The sequence below is a fragment of the Hypanus sabinus genome, chromosome 12, assembly GCF_030144855.1.
Source record: "Hypanus sabinus isolate sHypSab1 chromosome 12, sHypSab1.hap1, whole genome shotgun sequence".
Lineage (NCBI taxonomy): Eukaryota > Metazoa > Chordata > Chondrichthyes > Myliobatiformes > Dasyatidae > Hypanus > Hypanus sabinus.
In genome coordinates, this window is record NC_082717.1 from 100,271,985 (window position 1) to 100,287,504 (window position 15,520).

Consider the following 15,520-nt stretch of genomic DNA (forward strand, 5'->3'; position numbering starts at 1 on the left):
CTACGATGACAGTGTAGGATGCTCTCTATGATGACAGTGTAGGATGCTCTCTACGATGACAGTGTAGGATGATGACAGTGTAGGATGCTCTCTATGATGACAGTGTAGGACGCTCTCTATGATGACAGTGTAGGACGCTCTCTGTGATGACAGTGTAGGACGCTCTCTGTGATGACAGTGTAGGACGCTCTCTATGCTGTCAGTGTAGGACGCTCTCTATGATGACAGTGTAGGTTGCTCTCTATGATGACAGTGTAGGATGCTCTCTATGATGACAGTGCAGGATGCTCTCTATGAGGACAGTGTAGGATGCTCTGTATGATGACAGTGTATGTTGCTGTCTACGATGACAGTGTAGGATGCTCTCTACGATGACAGTGTAGAATGCTCTCTACGATGACAGTGTAGGATGCTCTCTGTGATGACAGTGTAGGATGCTCTATGATGACAGTGTAGGATGCTCTCTGCGATGACAGTGTAGGATGATGACAGTGTAGGATGCTCTCTACGATGACAGTGTAGGACGCTCCCTACGATGACAGTGTAGGACGCTCTCTACGATGACAGTGTAGGATGCTCTCTATGATGACAGTGTAGGATTCTCTCTATGATGACAGTGTAGGATGCTCTCTACGATGACAGTGTAGGATGCTCTCTATGATGACAGTGTAGGATGCTCTTTATGATGACAGTGTAGGATGCTCTCTACGATAACAGTGTAGGATGCTCTCTATGATGACAGTGTAGGATGATGACAGTATAGGATGCTCTCTATGATGACAGTGTAGGACGCTCTCTATGATGACACTGTAGGATGCTCTCTATGATGACAGTGTAGGATGCTCTCTATGATGGCAGTGTAGGATGCTCTCTATGATGGCAGTGTAGGATGCTCTCAATGATGACAGTGTAGGGTGCTCTATGATGACAGTGTAGGATGCTCTCAATGATGACAGTGTAGGATGCTCTCTATGATGACAGTGTAGGATGCTCTCTATGATGACAGTGTAGGATGCTCTCTATGATGACACTGTAGGATGCTCTCTATGATGACAGTGTAAGATGCTCTCAATGATGACACTGTAGGACGCTCTCTGTGATGACAGTGTAGGATGCTTTCTACGATGAGAGTGTAGGATGCTCTCAATGATGACAGTGTAGGATGCTCTCTATGATGACAGTGTAGGGTGCTCTATGATGGCAGTGTAGGATGCTCTCAATGATAGTGTAGGATGCTCTCAATGATGACAGTGTAGGATGCTCTCTATGATGACAGTGTAGGATGCTCTCAATGATAGTGTAGGATGCTCTCTATGATGACAGTGTAGAATGCTCTCAATGATGACAGTGTAGGATGCTCTCTATGATGACACTGTAGGACGCTCTCTACGATGACAGTGTAGGATGCTGCCTACGATGACAGTGTAGGATGCTCTCTACGATGACAGTGTAGGATGCTCTCTACGATGACAGTGTAGGATGCTGCCTACGATGACAGTGTAGGATGCTCTCTACGATGACAGTGTAGGATGCTCTCTATGATGACAGTGTAGGATTCTCTCTATGATGACAGTGTAGGATTCTCTCTATGATGACACTGTCGGATGCTCTCTATGATGACAGTGTAGGTTGCTCTCTATAATGACACTGTCGGATGCTCTCTGTGATGACAGTGTAGGATGCTCTCAACGATGACAGTGTAGGATGCTCTCTACGATGACAGTGTAGGATGCTCTCTACGATGACAGTGTAGGATGCTGCCTACGATGACAGTGTAGGATGCTCTCTACGATGACAGTGTAGGATGCTCTCTACGATGACAGTGTAGGATGCTCTCTATGATGACAGTGTAGGATTCTCTCTATGATGACAGTGTAGGATGCTCTCTATGATGACAGTGTAGGACGCTCTCTACGATGACAGTGTAGGATGCTCTCTATGATGACAGTGTAGGTTGCTCTCTATGATGACAGTGTAGGATGCTCTCTATAATGACACTGTCGGATGCTCTCTGTGATGACAGTGTCGGATGCTCTCAACGATGACAGTGTAGGACGCTCTCTACGATGACAGTGTAGGATGCTGCCTACGATGACAGTGTAGGATGCTCTCTATGATGACAGTGTAGGTTGCTCTCTATGATGACAGTGTAGGATGCTCTCTATAATGACACTGTCGGATGCTCTCTGTGATGACAGTGTAGGATGCTCTCAACGATGACAGTGTAGGACGCTCTCAATGATGTCAGTATAGGATGCTCTCCACGATGACACTGTAGGACGCTCTCTATGATGACAGTGTAGGATGCTCTCTACGATAGTGTAGGATGCTCTCTATGATGACACTGTCGGATGCTCTCTATGATGACAGTGTAGGATGCTCTCAATGTCAGTGTAGGTTGCTCTCAATGATGACAGTGTAGGACGCTCTCTACGATGACAGTGTAGGACGCTCTCTACGATGACAGTGTAGGATGCTCTCTATGATGACAGTGTAGGATGCTCTCAATGATGACAGTGTAGGATGCTCTCTATGATGACACTGTAGGATGCTCTCTATGATGACAGTGTAGGATGCTCTCAACGATGACAGTGTAGGACGCTCTCTACGATGACAGTGTAGTATGCTCTCTACGATGACAGTGTAGGATGCTCTCTATGATGACAGTGTAGGATGCTCTCTACGATGACAGTGTAGGACGCTGCCTACGATGACAGTGTAGGATGCACTCTATGATGACAGTGTAGGATGCTCTCTACGATGACAGTGTAGGATTCTCTCTATGATGACAGTGTAGGATGCTCTCTACGATGACAGTGTAGGATGCTCTCTATGATGACAGTGTAGGATTCTCTCTATGATGACAGTGTAGGATGCTCTCTATGATGACAGTGTAGGATGCTCTACGATGACAGTGTAGGATGCTCTCTACGATGATAGTGTAGGATGCTCTCTATGATGACAGTGTAGGATGCTCTCTACGATGACAGTGTAGGATGATGACAGTGTAGGATGCTCTCTATGATGACAGTATAGGATGCTCTCTATGATGACAGTGTAGGACGCTCTCTACGATGACAGTGTAGGATGCTCTCTATGCTGACAGTGTAGGGCGCTCTCTATGATGACAGTGTAGGTTGCTCTCTATGAGGACAGTGTAGGATGCTCTGTATGATGACAGTGTAGGGCGCTCTCTATGATGACAGTGTATGTTGCTGTCTATGATGACAGTGTAGGATGCTCTCTATGATGACAGTGTAGGACGCTCTCAATGATGACAGTGTAGGATGCTCTCTACGATGACAGTGTAGGATGATGACAGTGTAGCACGCTCTCTATGATGACAGTGTAGCACGCTCTCTATGATGACAGTGTAGCACGCTCTCTATGATGACAGTGTAGCACGCTCTCTATGATGACAGTGTAGGATGCTCTCTACGATGACAGTGTAGGATGCTCTCTATGCTGACAGTGTAGGGCGCTCTCTATGATGACAGTGTAGGATGCTCTCTATGATGACAGTGCAGGATGCTCTCTATGATGACAGTGCAGGATGCTCTCTATGATGACAGTGCAGGATGCTCTCTATGAGGACAGTCTAGGATGCTCTCTATGAGGACAGTGCAGGATGCTCTCTATGAGGACAGTGTAGGATGCTCTGTATGATGACAGTGTATGTTGCTGTCTATGATGACAGTGTAGGATGATGACAGTGTAGCACACTCTCTATGATGACAGTGTAGGACGCTCTCAATGATGACAGTGTAGGATGCTCTCTATGATGACACTGTAGGATGCTCTCTATGATGACACTGTAGGACGCTCTCAATGATGACAGTGTAGGATGCTCTCTATGATGACACTGTAGGATGCTCTCTATGATGACACTGTAGGACGCTCTCAATGATGACAGTATAGGATGCTCTCTGTGATGACAGTGTAGGATGCTCTCTATGATGACAGTGTCGGATGCTCTCTATGAGGACAGTGTAGGATGCTCTCTGTGATGACAGTGTAGGATGCTCTCTATGATGACAGTGTCGGATGCTCTCTATGAGGACAGTGTAGGATGCTCTCTACGATGACAGTGTAGGATGCTCTGTATGATGACAGTGTATGTTGCTGTCTATGATGACAGTGTAGGATGATGACAGTGTAGCACACTCTCTATGATGACAGTGTAGGACGCTCTCTATGATTACAGTGTAGGATTCTCTCTATGATGACAGTGTAGGATGCTCTGTATGATGACAGTGTATGTTGCTGTCTATGATGTCAGTGTAGGATGCTCTCCATGATGGCAGTGTAGAATTGCTCCAGTATGTTCTGGGAAGAATTACACTCTGAAACTATATATAAATAAAATCTGACAAACAGCCAATGTGCAAATGAAGACTAACTATGCAAATAATAGATAGAAAGATCTCACTGAGAACAATAATCTTGCAGGAGCCCAAGTGTTGCATAGATATTGCTTTGAAAATGGTTAGGTGTCATGTTGCTAGATTATTGAAGAATTGCTTAGTTTTTTACCATTGTTTAAAAATATAGAGATGTTCCAAGTAACATAGCTTAACATTGGTGGTACACATATTATTGGAAGTCATTCCAAGGGACAATATAAATCTTCATTGGGAAAGGTACTAATTAATCAAGAGACACAAGAGACTTCAGACACTGAGTGAGAGTGTGTTCAGCATAGATTTGTTATAAGGGTGTTGTATTTTACTAATCTGATTGTATTCTTAGGGGAGTAACAATGAGGGGTAATGAAGGCTGTATGTTTAATGTAATCCACACGATTTTTAATAGGCCTTTTAACATTGTTCCATGTGTCAGACAGTTCAATCAAGTAAATTCCCATGAGGATCCAAAGAAAAGGGCAAAATAGATGTAAAATTGGTTCAACACCAGGAAGCAAAGTTATGGTTGATGGGTATTGTTTTTTTTTGGTAACTGCAAAGCTCAGTATCAGTTCCTTGTGTTTTGCAATAGTTACTAAAAACCTCAGCCTAAATGATAATGAAGTTCGTTTGTAAACATTTAGCAAAGGCTACATGGTTGACAATGAGGAGGAAGACTTTAGATGACAGGAAAATATAGATGGTGTGATAAGTTGGGTGCCAAGATGAAAAATCAAATTTAGTCACAAAAATCATAAGGTTATGCAGTTAGAGAGGTGCAACACAAGGGAAAATATAATAAACAGGTGAATAATGAATGTAGAGAACAGGAAGAACTTGGAGTTTATGTGCATATATCCTTAAAAGTAGCTGGGAAAGTCAATCAGATATTTAAAAAAAGACACGAGATGCCATCCTTTATTGGTTAACATATAGAATATAAGGACAGCAAGTTTATACTTGATAACACCCACAACATGCTGGAGGATCTCAGCAGGTCAGTAAGCACCTATGGAAAGAAATAAAGAGTTGATATTTCAGGTTGACACCCTTCTTCAGGATCAGGGTCTCAGCTCGAGCCGTTGGTCCCTTATTCCTTTCTATGTGGCTGCCTGACCTGTTGAGTTCCTCCAACATTGTGTCTGTGTTACTATGGATTTCCAGCATCTTCAAAAATCTCTTGGGTGTGCTAGTCAACAAAACAGGGAAGGTGTAATAACACAGGAAAGGGTACAGAGGAGATTTAGAAAGATGTTGCCAGGATAAGAATTGTAGCCATGATGCAAGATTGGATAGGCTAAAGTTGGAACAGGGGTGGATGAGGTGAGAATCTTGTACAAGCTTGTGAGGCATTTAGACAGAGTAACTGGAAAGGACCTAAGCAAAGGAATCAAAATGCAGGCTAGAATTAAAGTAACTGGTAGAAAGATTAAAGGAAAAATTAATTTTTTTTTTACCCAATGGAACCCACAGTTTCAAACGATGATAGAGAAACCCTTGCCACATTAAAACAGCGTTTGGACATGAAGAGTTCACGAGAATGACCCAGGGAGTAAAAGGGTTACCATATGAGGAGCGTTTGATGGCTCTGGCTGGAGTTTAGAAGCATGGGGGAGGGGGAATCTCATTGAAACCAATTGAATATTGAAAGGCCTGGACAGAGTGAACGTGGAGAAGATGTTTCCTATATTGGGGGAGTCTTAACCAGAGGGCAGAACCTCTATGATGTCCCCTTAGAACACAGAGGAGGAGGAATTTCTTTAACCAGATGGTGGTGAACCTATGGAATTGGATTCCACAGTTGGCTGTGGAGACCAAGTCATAGGGTATATTTAAAGCAGAGGTTAATAAGTTTTTTGATTAGTAAGGGCGTCAAAGATTACGGGGCGAAGGCAGGAGAATGGGTGTGAGAGGGATTAATAAATTGGCCATGATGGATTGAAGGTGCAGACTCAATGGGCCAAAAGGACTAATTCTGTTCTCATGTCTATGGTCTTTCTCGAAGGGCCATGATCCACAGGGCGATGAACCCAGTGTTGGAATGTGAGATGAGGCTAGTAAACTTACTTTCAACAGTCGCAATGGTACATGCCTGTGCAGTAAATTCTTTACAATACTGTGATTTGCTCTGTTCCCAGTTCATCATTGAGTCCCACAATGGTTCTTAATCTTAATGAGCTAAAGGACCAGATTCTTTTTGTTTCTGTCTCTTCACCTCCATGCCAACAAATAAGTGGTGACCCCGTTCATTTGGATAGAGTTGCTGATATTTGCTTAGAGAAGTTTGTTATGACTCATTAATTTCTTTTAATTAATGTTAATAATAATTCAAGTTGAAACAATTTTAACAGAAGCTTATGCTTTCATTTGGTTTATATGAAACTTTATTTGTGTTAATTATTGAAATGTACTTCCACAATAACCAGGACTTGCTGTTCTTCAGTTAAGTACACTTCCTGTTTGCTTCAACAGCTAAGGACAGATCTGTGACTCACCCATGCCTTGAGACAGATGTGGATGTATTGCTGTCTGAATATGGTTGCCGTTTGCTGATGTTGATGAACTTGGCGGCTTTGTGGACTGTGCAGCTTCAACCAGTGGACTGGGAGATGACCCCTGGGTGTGGGCATTTGTGGAATCTTCCTTGGCAGATGGACGAGAGGACTGTATCATTGCATTGTTTCCTGGTGGCAGGCCTGAAGAAATACCAGTCCATGGAGGTGAGAATCCTACTGGCAGGGTAAAGCCTGCAGCAAATACACAATGGAAAATAAATATACGTTATTTATAAAATGTCCTCCATATGTTAAAGCATGCCATTTCTCTCTTGTCTTCTTACAGATACAGGTCCGCTGATTTCTCCTGCAGCTTCTAATCCTCCGGCCAGAGTACAATTCCGGAAGGGAGGTACAGGAGTCTTAGGTCCTACACTACCAGGTTCAGGAACAGTTATTATCCTTCAGCCATCAGGCTCCTGAACCAACGTGGATAACTTCACTCACCTTAACACTGAACTGATCCATAGCCTATGGACTCACTTTCAAGTATTCAGCAACACACCTTCTCAGTATTATTTATTATTATTTCTTTTTATCTTTTCTCAGCTCAAGCTATTCTAGTGATGCTTAAAGTTATAGTTTCCTGAAGATTTCCATAAATATTACTGTATAAGCCTCATTGTTTAATGCTATTATGTAGTGACTTTGGGATGATACCAGTTGTAGATATTACTAATGGGACAATGTTCCAGAGTCGTTGAACTTCTTTTAATTCAGCATATTTCTGGTGTTTTTCACTTACTGATTTCTGTAAGTGATGTGTGTTTTGAATGGCTGTATCTATGAAATAAGTGTCACTATTATTATTATTATTTGTATTTGCCCAGATTATTTTCTTTTGCACATTGTCAATCGCTTTTTTTTGTGTGTAGTTTTCATTGATTCTATTGTATATCTTTGTTGCACTGTGTCTGCAAGAAAATGAATCTCATGGTAGTATATGGTCATGTCATAGAAAAGAACAGAACAGAAACAGGCCCTTTGGCCCATCTAGTCCTTGCTGAACCATTTAAACTGCCCACTCCCATCGACCTGCATCAGAACCATAGCCCTCCATACCCTTCATGTACATATCTAAACTTCCCTTAAATGTTGAAATCAAGCTCACATGCACAATTTGCACTGGCAGTTTCTTCCACCATTTCATCACCCACTGAGTGAAGAAGCTTCCCCTCATGTTCCCCTTAATATTTTCACCTTTCACCCTTAACCCATGACCTCTAGTTGTAGTCCCACCCAGCCTCAGTGGGAAAAAGCTTGCTTGCATTTACCCTCTCCATACACCTCATAAATTTATATAACTCTATCAAATCTCCTCATAATTTTCTACATTCCATGGAATAAAGTCCTAACCTATTCAATCTTTCCCTATAACTCAGATTCTCCAGGCTCAGAAACATCCTTGTAAATTTTCTCTCTACTCTTTCAACCTTATTTACATCTTTCCTGTAGGTAGGTGACCAAAACTGCACACAATACTCCAAATTAGGCCTCGTCAATGTCTTAGACAACTTCAACATAACATCCCATCTCCTTCTTTCAATAATTTGATTTACGAAGGCCACTGTGCCAAAAGCTTTCTTATGACCTTATCTACCTGTAATGCCACTTTCATTGAATTATGCACCTGTATTCTCAGATCCCTTTGTTCTACCACACTCCTCAGCACCCTTTGGTTCACTGTGTTGGTCCTGCCGCAGTACAACAGCTCTTACTTGTTTGTATTGAATATCATCTGCTATTTTTCAGCCCATTTCACCAGCTGATCCAGATCCCCACTGCAAGCCATGATGGCCTTCCTTGCTGTCCACTACACCTCAGTCTTGGTGTCATCAGCAAGTTTGCTGATCCAGTTAACCACAGTATCATCCAGATTGTTGAGGAAGATGACAAACAACAAAGGACCCAGCACCGATTCCTGCGGCACACCACTAGTCATAGGCCTCCATTAAGGGAGACAACCATCTACTATCACACTCTGGTTTCTTCCACAAAGCCTGGTACGGAAACACCAACGCCTCTGACTGGAAGATCATATAAGAGGTAGTGGATTCAACCTAGTACGCCATGGGTAAAACCCTCCCAACCATTGAGCACATCTGCATGTAACATTGCGGTAGAAAAGCAGTATCCATTATCAAAGATTCTCACAACCCAGACCGTGCTTTTTCTCACTGCTGCCATCAGATAGAAGGTACAGGTGTCTCAGGACTCACATCACCAGCTTCAAGAACAGTTATTACCCTTCAACTGTCATGCTCTTGAAAAAAAGGGGATAACAACATTCATTCTGTTTCTGGTGTTCCCACAACCGAAGGTCTTACATTAAGGACTCTTTATCTTGTTATTTCATGCTCTCGTTATTTATTGCTATTTACTTAGATTTGCATTTGCACAGTTTGTTGTTCATTGATCCTGTCTACAGTTACTGTTCTATAGATTTGCTAAGTATGCCTACAGGAAAAAGAATCTCAGGGTTGTATGTGGTGACATGTATGTACTCTGATAATAAATTTTACTTTGAACTTCTGAACTTTGAGTAATGTCTGATCCAATTTACTACCTCATTTTGAATGCTGAGCAACTGAACCTTCCAGACTAACCTCCCATGTGGGACCTTGTTAAGGGCCTTGCTGAGGTCCATGTTGACACCATCCACTGTCTTGCCTTCATCCACTTTCCTGGTAACTTCCTCAAAAAACTCTACAAGTTTGGTGAGACATGACTTACCACGCACAAAGCCATGCTGATTATCCTTAATCAGTCCACGTCTAGCCAAATACTTATATATCCAATCCCTTAGAATACCCTCCAATAACTTTCCCACTACTGATGTCAGGCTTACTGGCCTAAGATTTCCTGGTTTATTTTTAGGGCCTTTCTTAAACATCAAAACAACATTGGCTGTCCTCCAATCCTCTGGTATCTCTCCTGTTGCTAAGGATGGTTTAAATCTATCTGCCAGGGCCCTGGCAATTTCTGCACTTGCCTCCCGCAGGGTCTGAGGGAACTCCTTTTAGCCTTGGGAATTTATCCACTTGAATTTGCATCAAGACAGCAAACACCTCCTCCTCCGTACTCTGTATAGGATCCATGAAGTTGATGCCATTTTGCCTCATTTATATAGACTCTGTGACCATCTCCTCAGTAAACAAAGATGCAAGAAATTAATTTAAGATCTCCCTCCATCTCTTTTGGCTCCACATATAGATGACCATTCTGATCTTCCAATACATACATGTATTTTGATAATAAATTTACTTCAAGCTAATCTGTGCCACCACAAGCACTTATACTAGGTGTGGCTTCATTAACTGACTATAATCTGCTTGCAGGCTTTAAACTGACAGCAAGTAAGAAGTTCTTTAAATATCACTGTGGTGCCATCTCCTGCACTGTCCATGGTCAGTTTGCTTTGTGAATGTGTAACCTTCTTATGTGCTTGGAAACACAATAACATGAATCTATCCTCATAACAGTAGCCACAAAATTGCTGGGTTATATACAAAATCAATTTAGTTCACTAACTTTTTTCGATGGAGTAGATCTGCCATCTAACTTGCATAGGACTTTAGTCCCAGGGAATGTGTTTTGTGTCTCAGCTACTGCCTTAGCCCAAAGACAATAATGGACAATAAATAAGGATGTTGCCAGCAAGTTCCACATCCTGTCAGCTAGTGTGTAAACATATCCCTGAGGTTTAGTAGTGTGATTATTTGTATCAGCTATGGTGTTCCACTAAGAGGTTTGTGCTGTCTTTACGACAGTTATTTAGTTTATAATATTTTCGCTTAGTAATTCATTCGATAGTATTTTCTAGTTAGAATTAGGAGTGTTTAAAGTATATTCATTGCATGTAAAATATATCGGCATGCGATGACGTCACATCCGGTTTCGCCGCGTCTTGTGGGAAAACACCGGTTTGAAATTAGCGCGAGGGTGGGGGCTTTCCACGAGGCACACCTGAGCAGAAGTTGTTTTGCAGGCATGAGAAATCACAGTGAGAGCAACGCTGTAAGTTAATAGATAATTGATATGTTGAACTAAGATGTTAATGCCGATCCTGTTAGAAGTAACGACGGTAGATAATGTTTATGCTTTCGTTAGTTAAAGAGTCGCGGATAGTTTGCATGGAAGTGTATTTAAAGTAGTCAATGGAGCAGGTAAACTCTCCCTGTATACTGCACCTTAGTGTAATGTAGTTATAGTCACCTTTGCAAGTATTTACACTTGAAATGTGATATTAAGGAAGGAACAAATACTGTATCAATCTTGTATTGTTTTATCAACAGTTTTCACCATATGTTAATGTGAAGAGTGAACAGTAAATGGTTAATCTTACTGCGATCTGGTTCTTATTAACTGGTTTATCTCGACGTTGAATTCGGCGTTATCAGTACACGCGAAGGAGAACGTTACAAGGTTATTTCCCTAAAGGAGAAGGCCTGTTTGTGACTTGGTTTAACATGGAGAGGTCAATGCACAGGCTGCCACCACATGGTTCAGGATTAAGTGGCACGGACTGCAGGATGACTGGGGACCCTTCACTGTTAATATCTTCAGTCATCTCCATCATTGAGATCTTGAACCTCTGCCCTAACCTTACCACCGTGGGTGACTCTACCAGGAGCTAAACTCCAAGCAGCATCACTTTCAAGATCTCAGGAACTCGTGCATCTCTCCATCATAACAAGGCAACTAACTTCAGAGAAGGAGTCCTTAAGGCTATCCATACATCAGTAGACCTTTCCAATGATTTTAAACTTTTCTAATGTTCAGTAACATTTAACAACAGTTGAAATAATTTAATTTTAAAATATTTAAATTTATTTCTAAAGTTGCTCGTCTATGAGTTGGGATAAACTTAATGGGCTGAAAGGCCTCCAAGTAATGTTTCTATGAAAAGAGATGTTGAAAATTACGAATATGTTGCTGGAGTAAGTAAAGGAAAATTGTTTCCAGAGGTAGAAGAACCACTAATAAAATGATGCAGTTTTAAAGATAGTTGACAAAGTAACCTCATTTGGAAAACTACTTATATGTACTGAGTAGTTCAAGCTCAAGTATATTGTCATTCAACCATGCACATGTATACAGCTAAAGAAAACATCATTCCTCTGGGGCTAAGGTCAAAACACAGTACATATAGTCACAAAATAATATTAGCACAAGTCCCTGACAGGCATGGCTGAAGACTGACAGGTTGACGTAAAGTGCGAGGTGCATGTTTATGTTACTGGCACTATTATAATAAAACAAGCAGTCATATAAATAAATGAAACAGCAGCAATAAAAGATGAAAAGTGACTGGTTGAGGATGAGAGTGTGTCTGTGAGTTGGACAGCCGGGTATCCTGTCAGGGGCTACATGTGTACTGGGTGACACCACACCTATTGGCATTGTTATAGTCCACAGTAAACTTGAAAGCGTAGCAGGGTCATACGGGGGGGCATTGAGACTGGACCCAAGTGCAGGGCGCAGAAACTGAAGTACTAGTAACCGGATGGGACAAAACTAAAAAACAGGACAGGTCACAGACCGGGCTGGGGAAGCAGGAACAGGACGAGGGACTGGGAACAAGGAGCCTGGGGTGGACTCTGAGCTCGAGACTGGTCATGGACCGAGAGCCTGGGCCTCGACTCGGGCTCAGACCCCCAAACTAGGTGAAGACATGTCAAGGCCTGGGTGCTAGGAGTTGGAGACTTGGAGACTTCGGTTCCTGGAGACCTTGGAGTTCTAGGGAGCTAGCCTTCTGGGCAGGACGCCAGACACAACCGACAGAGGCAAGGAACAGGAAGGGACAGAACCAACCGCAGGGTAACAACAATCCAGCCTGGCTTACCCAATGGAGGCAAGGGACAGGAAGGGACAGAACTAACGGCAGGGTAACGGCAATCCGGCCTGGCTTACCCAACAGAGACAAGGGACAGAACTAACGGCAGGGTAACGGCAATCCGGCCTGGCTTAACTGACGGAGGCGAGGGACAGGAAGGGACAGAACCAACTGCAGGATAACAGCAATCCAGCCTGGTTTAACTGACGGAGGCAAGGGACAGGGGCGGCTCCAAGACTCAAGGCGGCCGATAACCTCAGCGGGCTATGGAATCGCCAAATCCATAACTCACAGAATGAGCTAGCCTTCCACCAGTGGGTTACTCCAAACAGGGACTGGCAAGAATCTTGACAAGACAACCCCCTAACCACACTCAATCCCAGAGCCACCTATATTCCCAGCCAACAAGATGAGCATCAGGTGCAAATGCTTGAGTCCAACTGAAAACAAGGGACAGCCGGAGGACCTGGAGTCCGCGGACCGGAACATGAACCGGAATGCGGACTTCGGACTGGACCATGACACGCAGAAGCAGATACATGAGTAATTTTCCAAAAGGACTTGGATAAGAAAACTAAGATGTGGAAACAGTCACTAAACTCTTAGGAATGAGCAGTGGAGTGCGACAAGTTAAACAGTAATTTCAGAGACCAGCAGAATGGGACAAATAGTCTCTTTCCTGTACCAGATCATCTATGCTTCCTTGAAAACAAACCAGCCATTCTTAAAAAAACAACAGAATGGGAAACACATAACTGCTCTCAGAAGACACTGGCATCTGCTCAGTTTCCAAATGGTGACCATAGAAACATAATTGGCAGACTGCTTCAGCCAATTGCTGGCCACAATTCCTCAAATGATGCTTTCAACCAAGTGTAACAATCTACAATGTTCTAAATCTCTGATTTTAGCACTAACCATGTAAAATCCAAAGCTGTGTAACATTGTGTAGACATCAAGGAGCTTCTTATTAATAATTTGCAGATTATCTCCTCCTCTCATTCCGTGTTCCACACAATTGACTACATAGGGAAGCATGCCTGAGCATGTCAGTTAATACAAAGCAGGCATTAGCTGGCAATCTGCCAACTTGCATGATCATTCAAGGTTTAGGACATCTTACTGTTGAATCAACAGTTTGATCATAAATCAAATATAACTTTAATGAATTTAGAAAAATACTGGACTACTAGTCTCCTATCTAAACCTTCACAGAACTTAGAGTTTCTGAAGGTCACCACATGGGACTAATTTTTCTTTTGCTCTGAGTGTGATTCCCATTACAATGCAGCAGAAATGGGACCACAAGTAAATGATGATTTTAAGTTCCTTTTATGTGATTTCTCAAGTTTCCTTGCAGAGGTAGGGGTATATCTAAAAGGAAAAAATGAAAAATTGCTTCCAGGGCAGGCTCATATTTGCTGAGAGGCAAGAAAGATGGACTCAGGTCTCATAGCAGGCTCTGGATAGACCAAGGACAGGTCTTAACAACTTGGAAATGCAAAACTCTTTCTTCTGCATGTTCCCTAAGGGGCAGAAGGTCAATGGTCTTGACAACCTGCTTCAATTTGATTGCAGCTAGAAACCTCTACAGCAAAGTTGGATTGGATTTAGATCTCTGCTTATTTTAACTCATTTCCAAGCCTGAACTTGGGCACCTTCAACATAGGATACTAATTTTCTTCAACTCCAAATGAGGCAGATCAGGAGGGTATGCTCACTGAGATTTTATTCAAACTGGAGAAGAGAATGAAAACCAATGTTTTCTATTCTAAATCAAGACCATTAAAATAAAGCAGATAACTAGGTACCGGTGCTCTGGATTCAGCAGCTTTGTCCTGTGTTGAATAACCAGTAGCCCATTTCTAACTAAACTTCACAAATATTTCACTTTCATTAAGAACAACTTGTGCCTTAAGTAATAGTTGCATCAATTGTCCTATTCTTACTATGTGAAACACTCACTATCTAGACTCAATTTTATTTCAGACAGTGTGCTGCTTTAAGCAGGGCAGCACTCTCAAACAGCTGCATCCAGGCACACTATGGTGCCAACCATGTCCAAAGTCAGTAACAAATCTTACATTTTCCCTTCCTGTGCAAATCACTAAATATGAAATTAAGAAGTCAACATGGGCAGTCGTCATTTCTTAATGGTGCTTGAAAAGCAAAAGACTGAAGGTGTCAGAAAGAAAAGGTCTGGGCATACTCAGCATACCAGGCTGAATTTTTCTATTCATAAAGATAAAGATTAGCCTTATTTACCACATCAAAACATACAGTGAAATGCATCATTTACGTCAATGGCCAACATAGTCTGAGGACTGTGCTGGGGACTTCCAGCCAGTGTTGTCATGCTTCCGGCACCAATATAACATGTGCACAATTTACTACCCCTAACCTGTACATCTCTGGAATGTGGGCGGAAAGCGGAGCCTTGGAGAGAGAAACAGTTAACCTTTCAGACTAAAGGTTTTTTATCAGATGCCATCTAACTCATTGACTGTCTCCAGCATTATCTGTGTTCATTTCTTATCTATCTTAATCCCTTTTTGCCTGAAAATAGGATCTAACACTTCCCATTAAATGGTTGTATATAGTATCTGCAATTTAATTCTAACAACAGAAATCTTTCATGAAAACAAATTGTCCTAAGTGGCCTCTTGTTTTTTTCTATTTGTATTCCATCGCAATTCATTTTGATGCCTACCGCTAGACAAACATCT

General features: G+C 42.3%; 1 protein-coding gene across 1 annotated transcript in view; it reads right to left on the minus strand.

Annotated features, from left to right (window-relative positions):
• The window catches only part of LOC132403185 (centromere protein J-like), a 195,613-nt gene that overhangs the window by 151,052 nt on the left and 29,041 nt on the right, over positions 1-15,520 (minus strand). Inside the window, exon 3 of the mRNA XM_059986546.1 lies at positions 6,899-7,150. Within this exon, the coding sequence (XP_059842529.1) occupies positions 6,899-7,150 (252 nt within the window). The remainder of the gene's footprint in view (positions 1-6,898; positions 7,151-15,520) is intronic.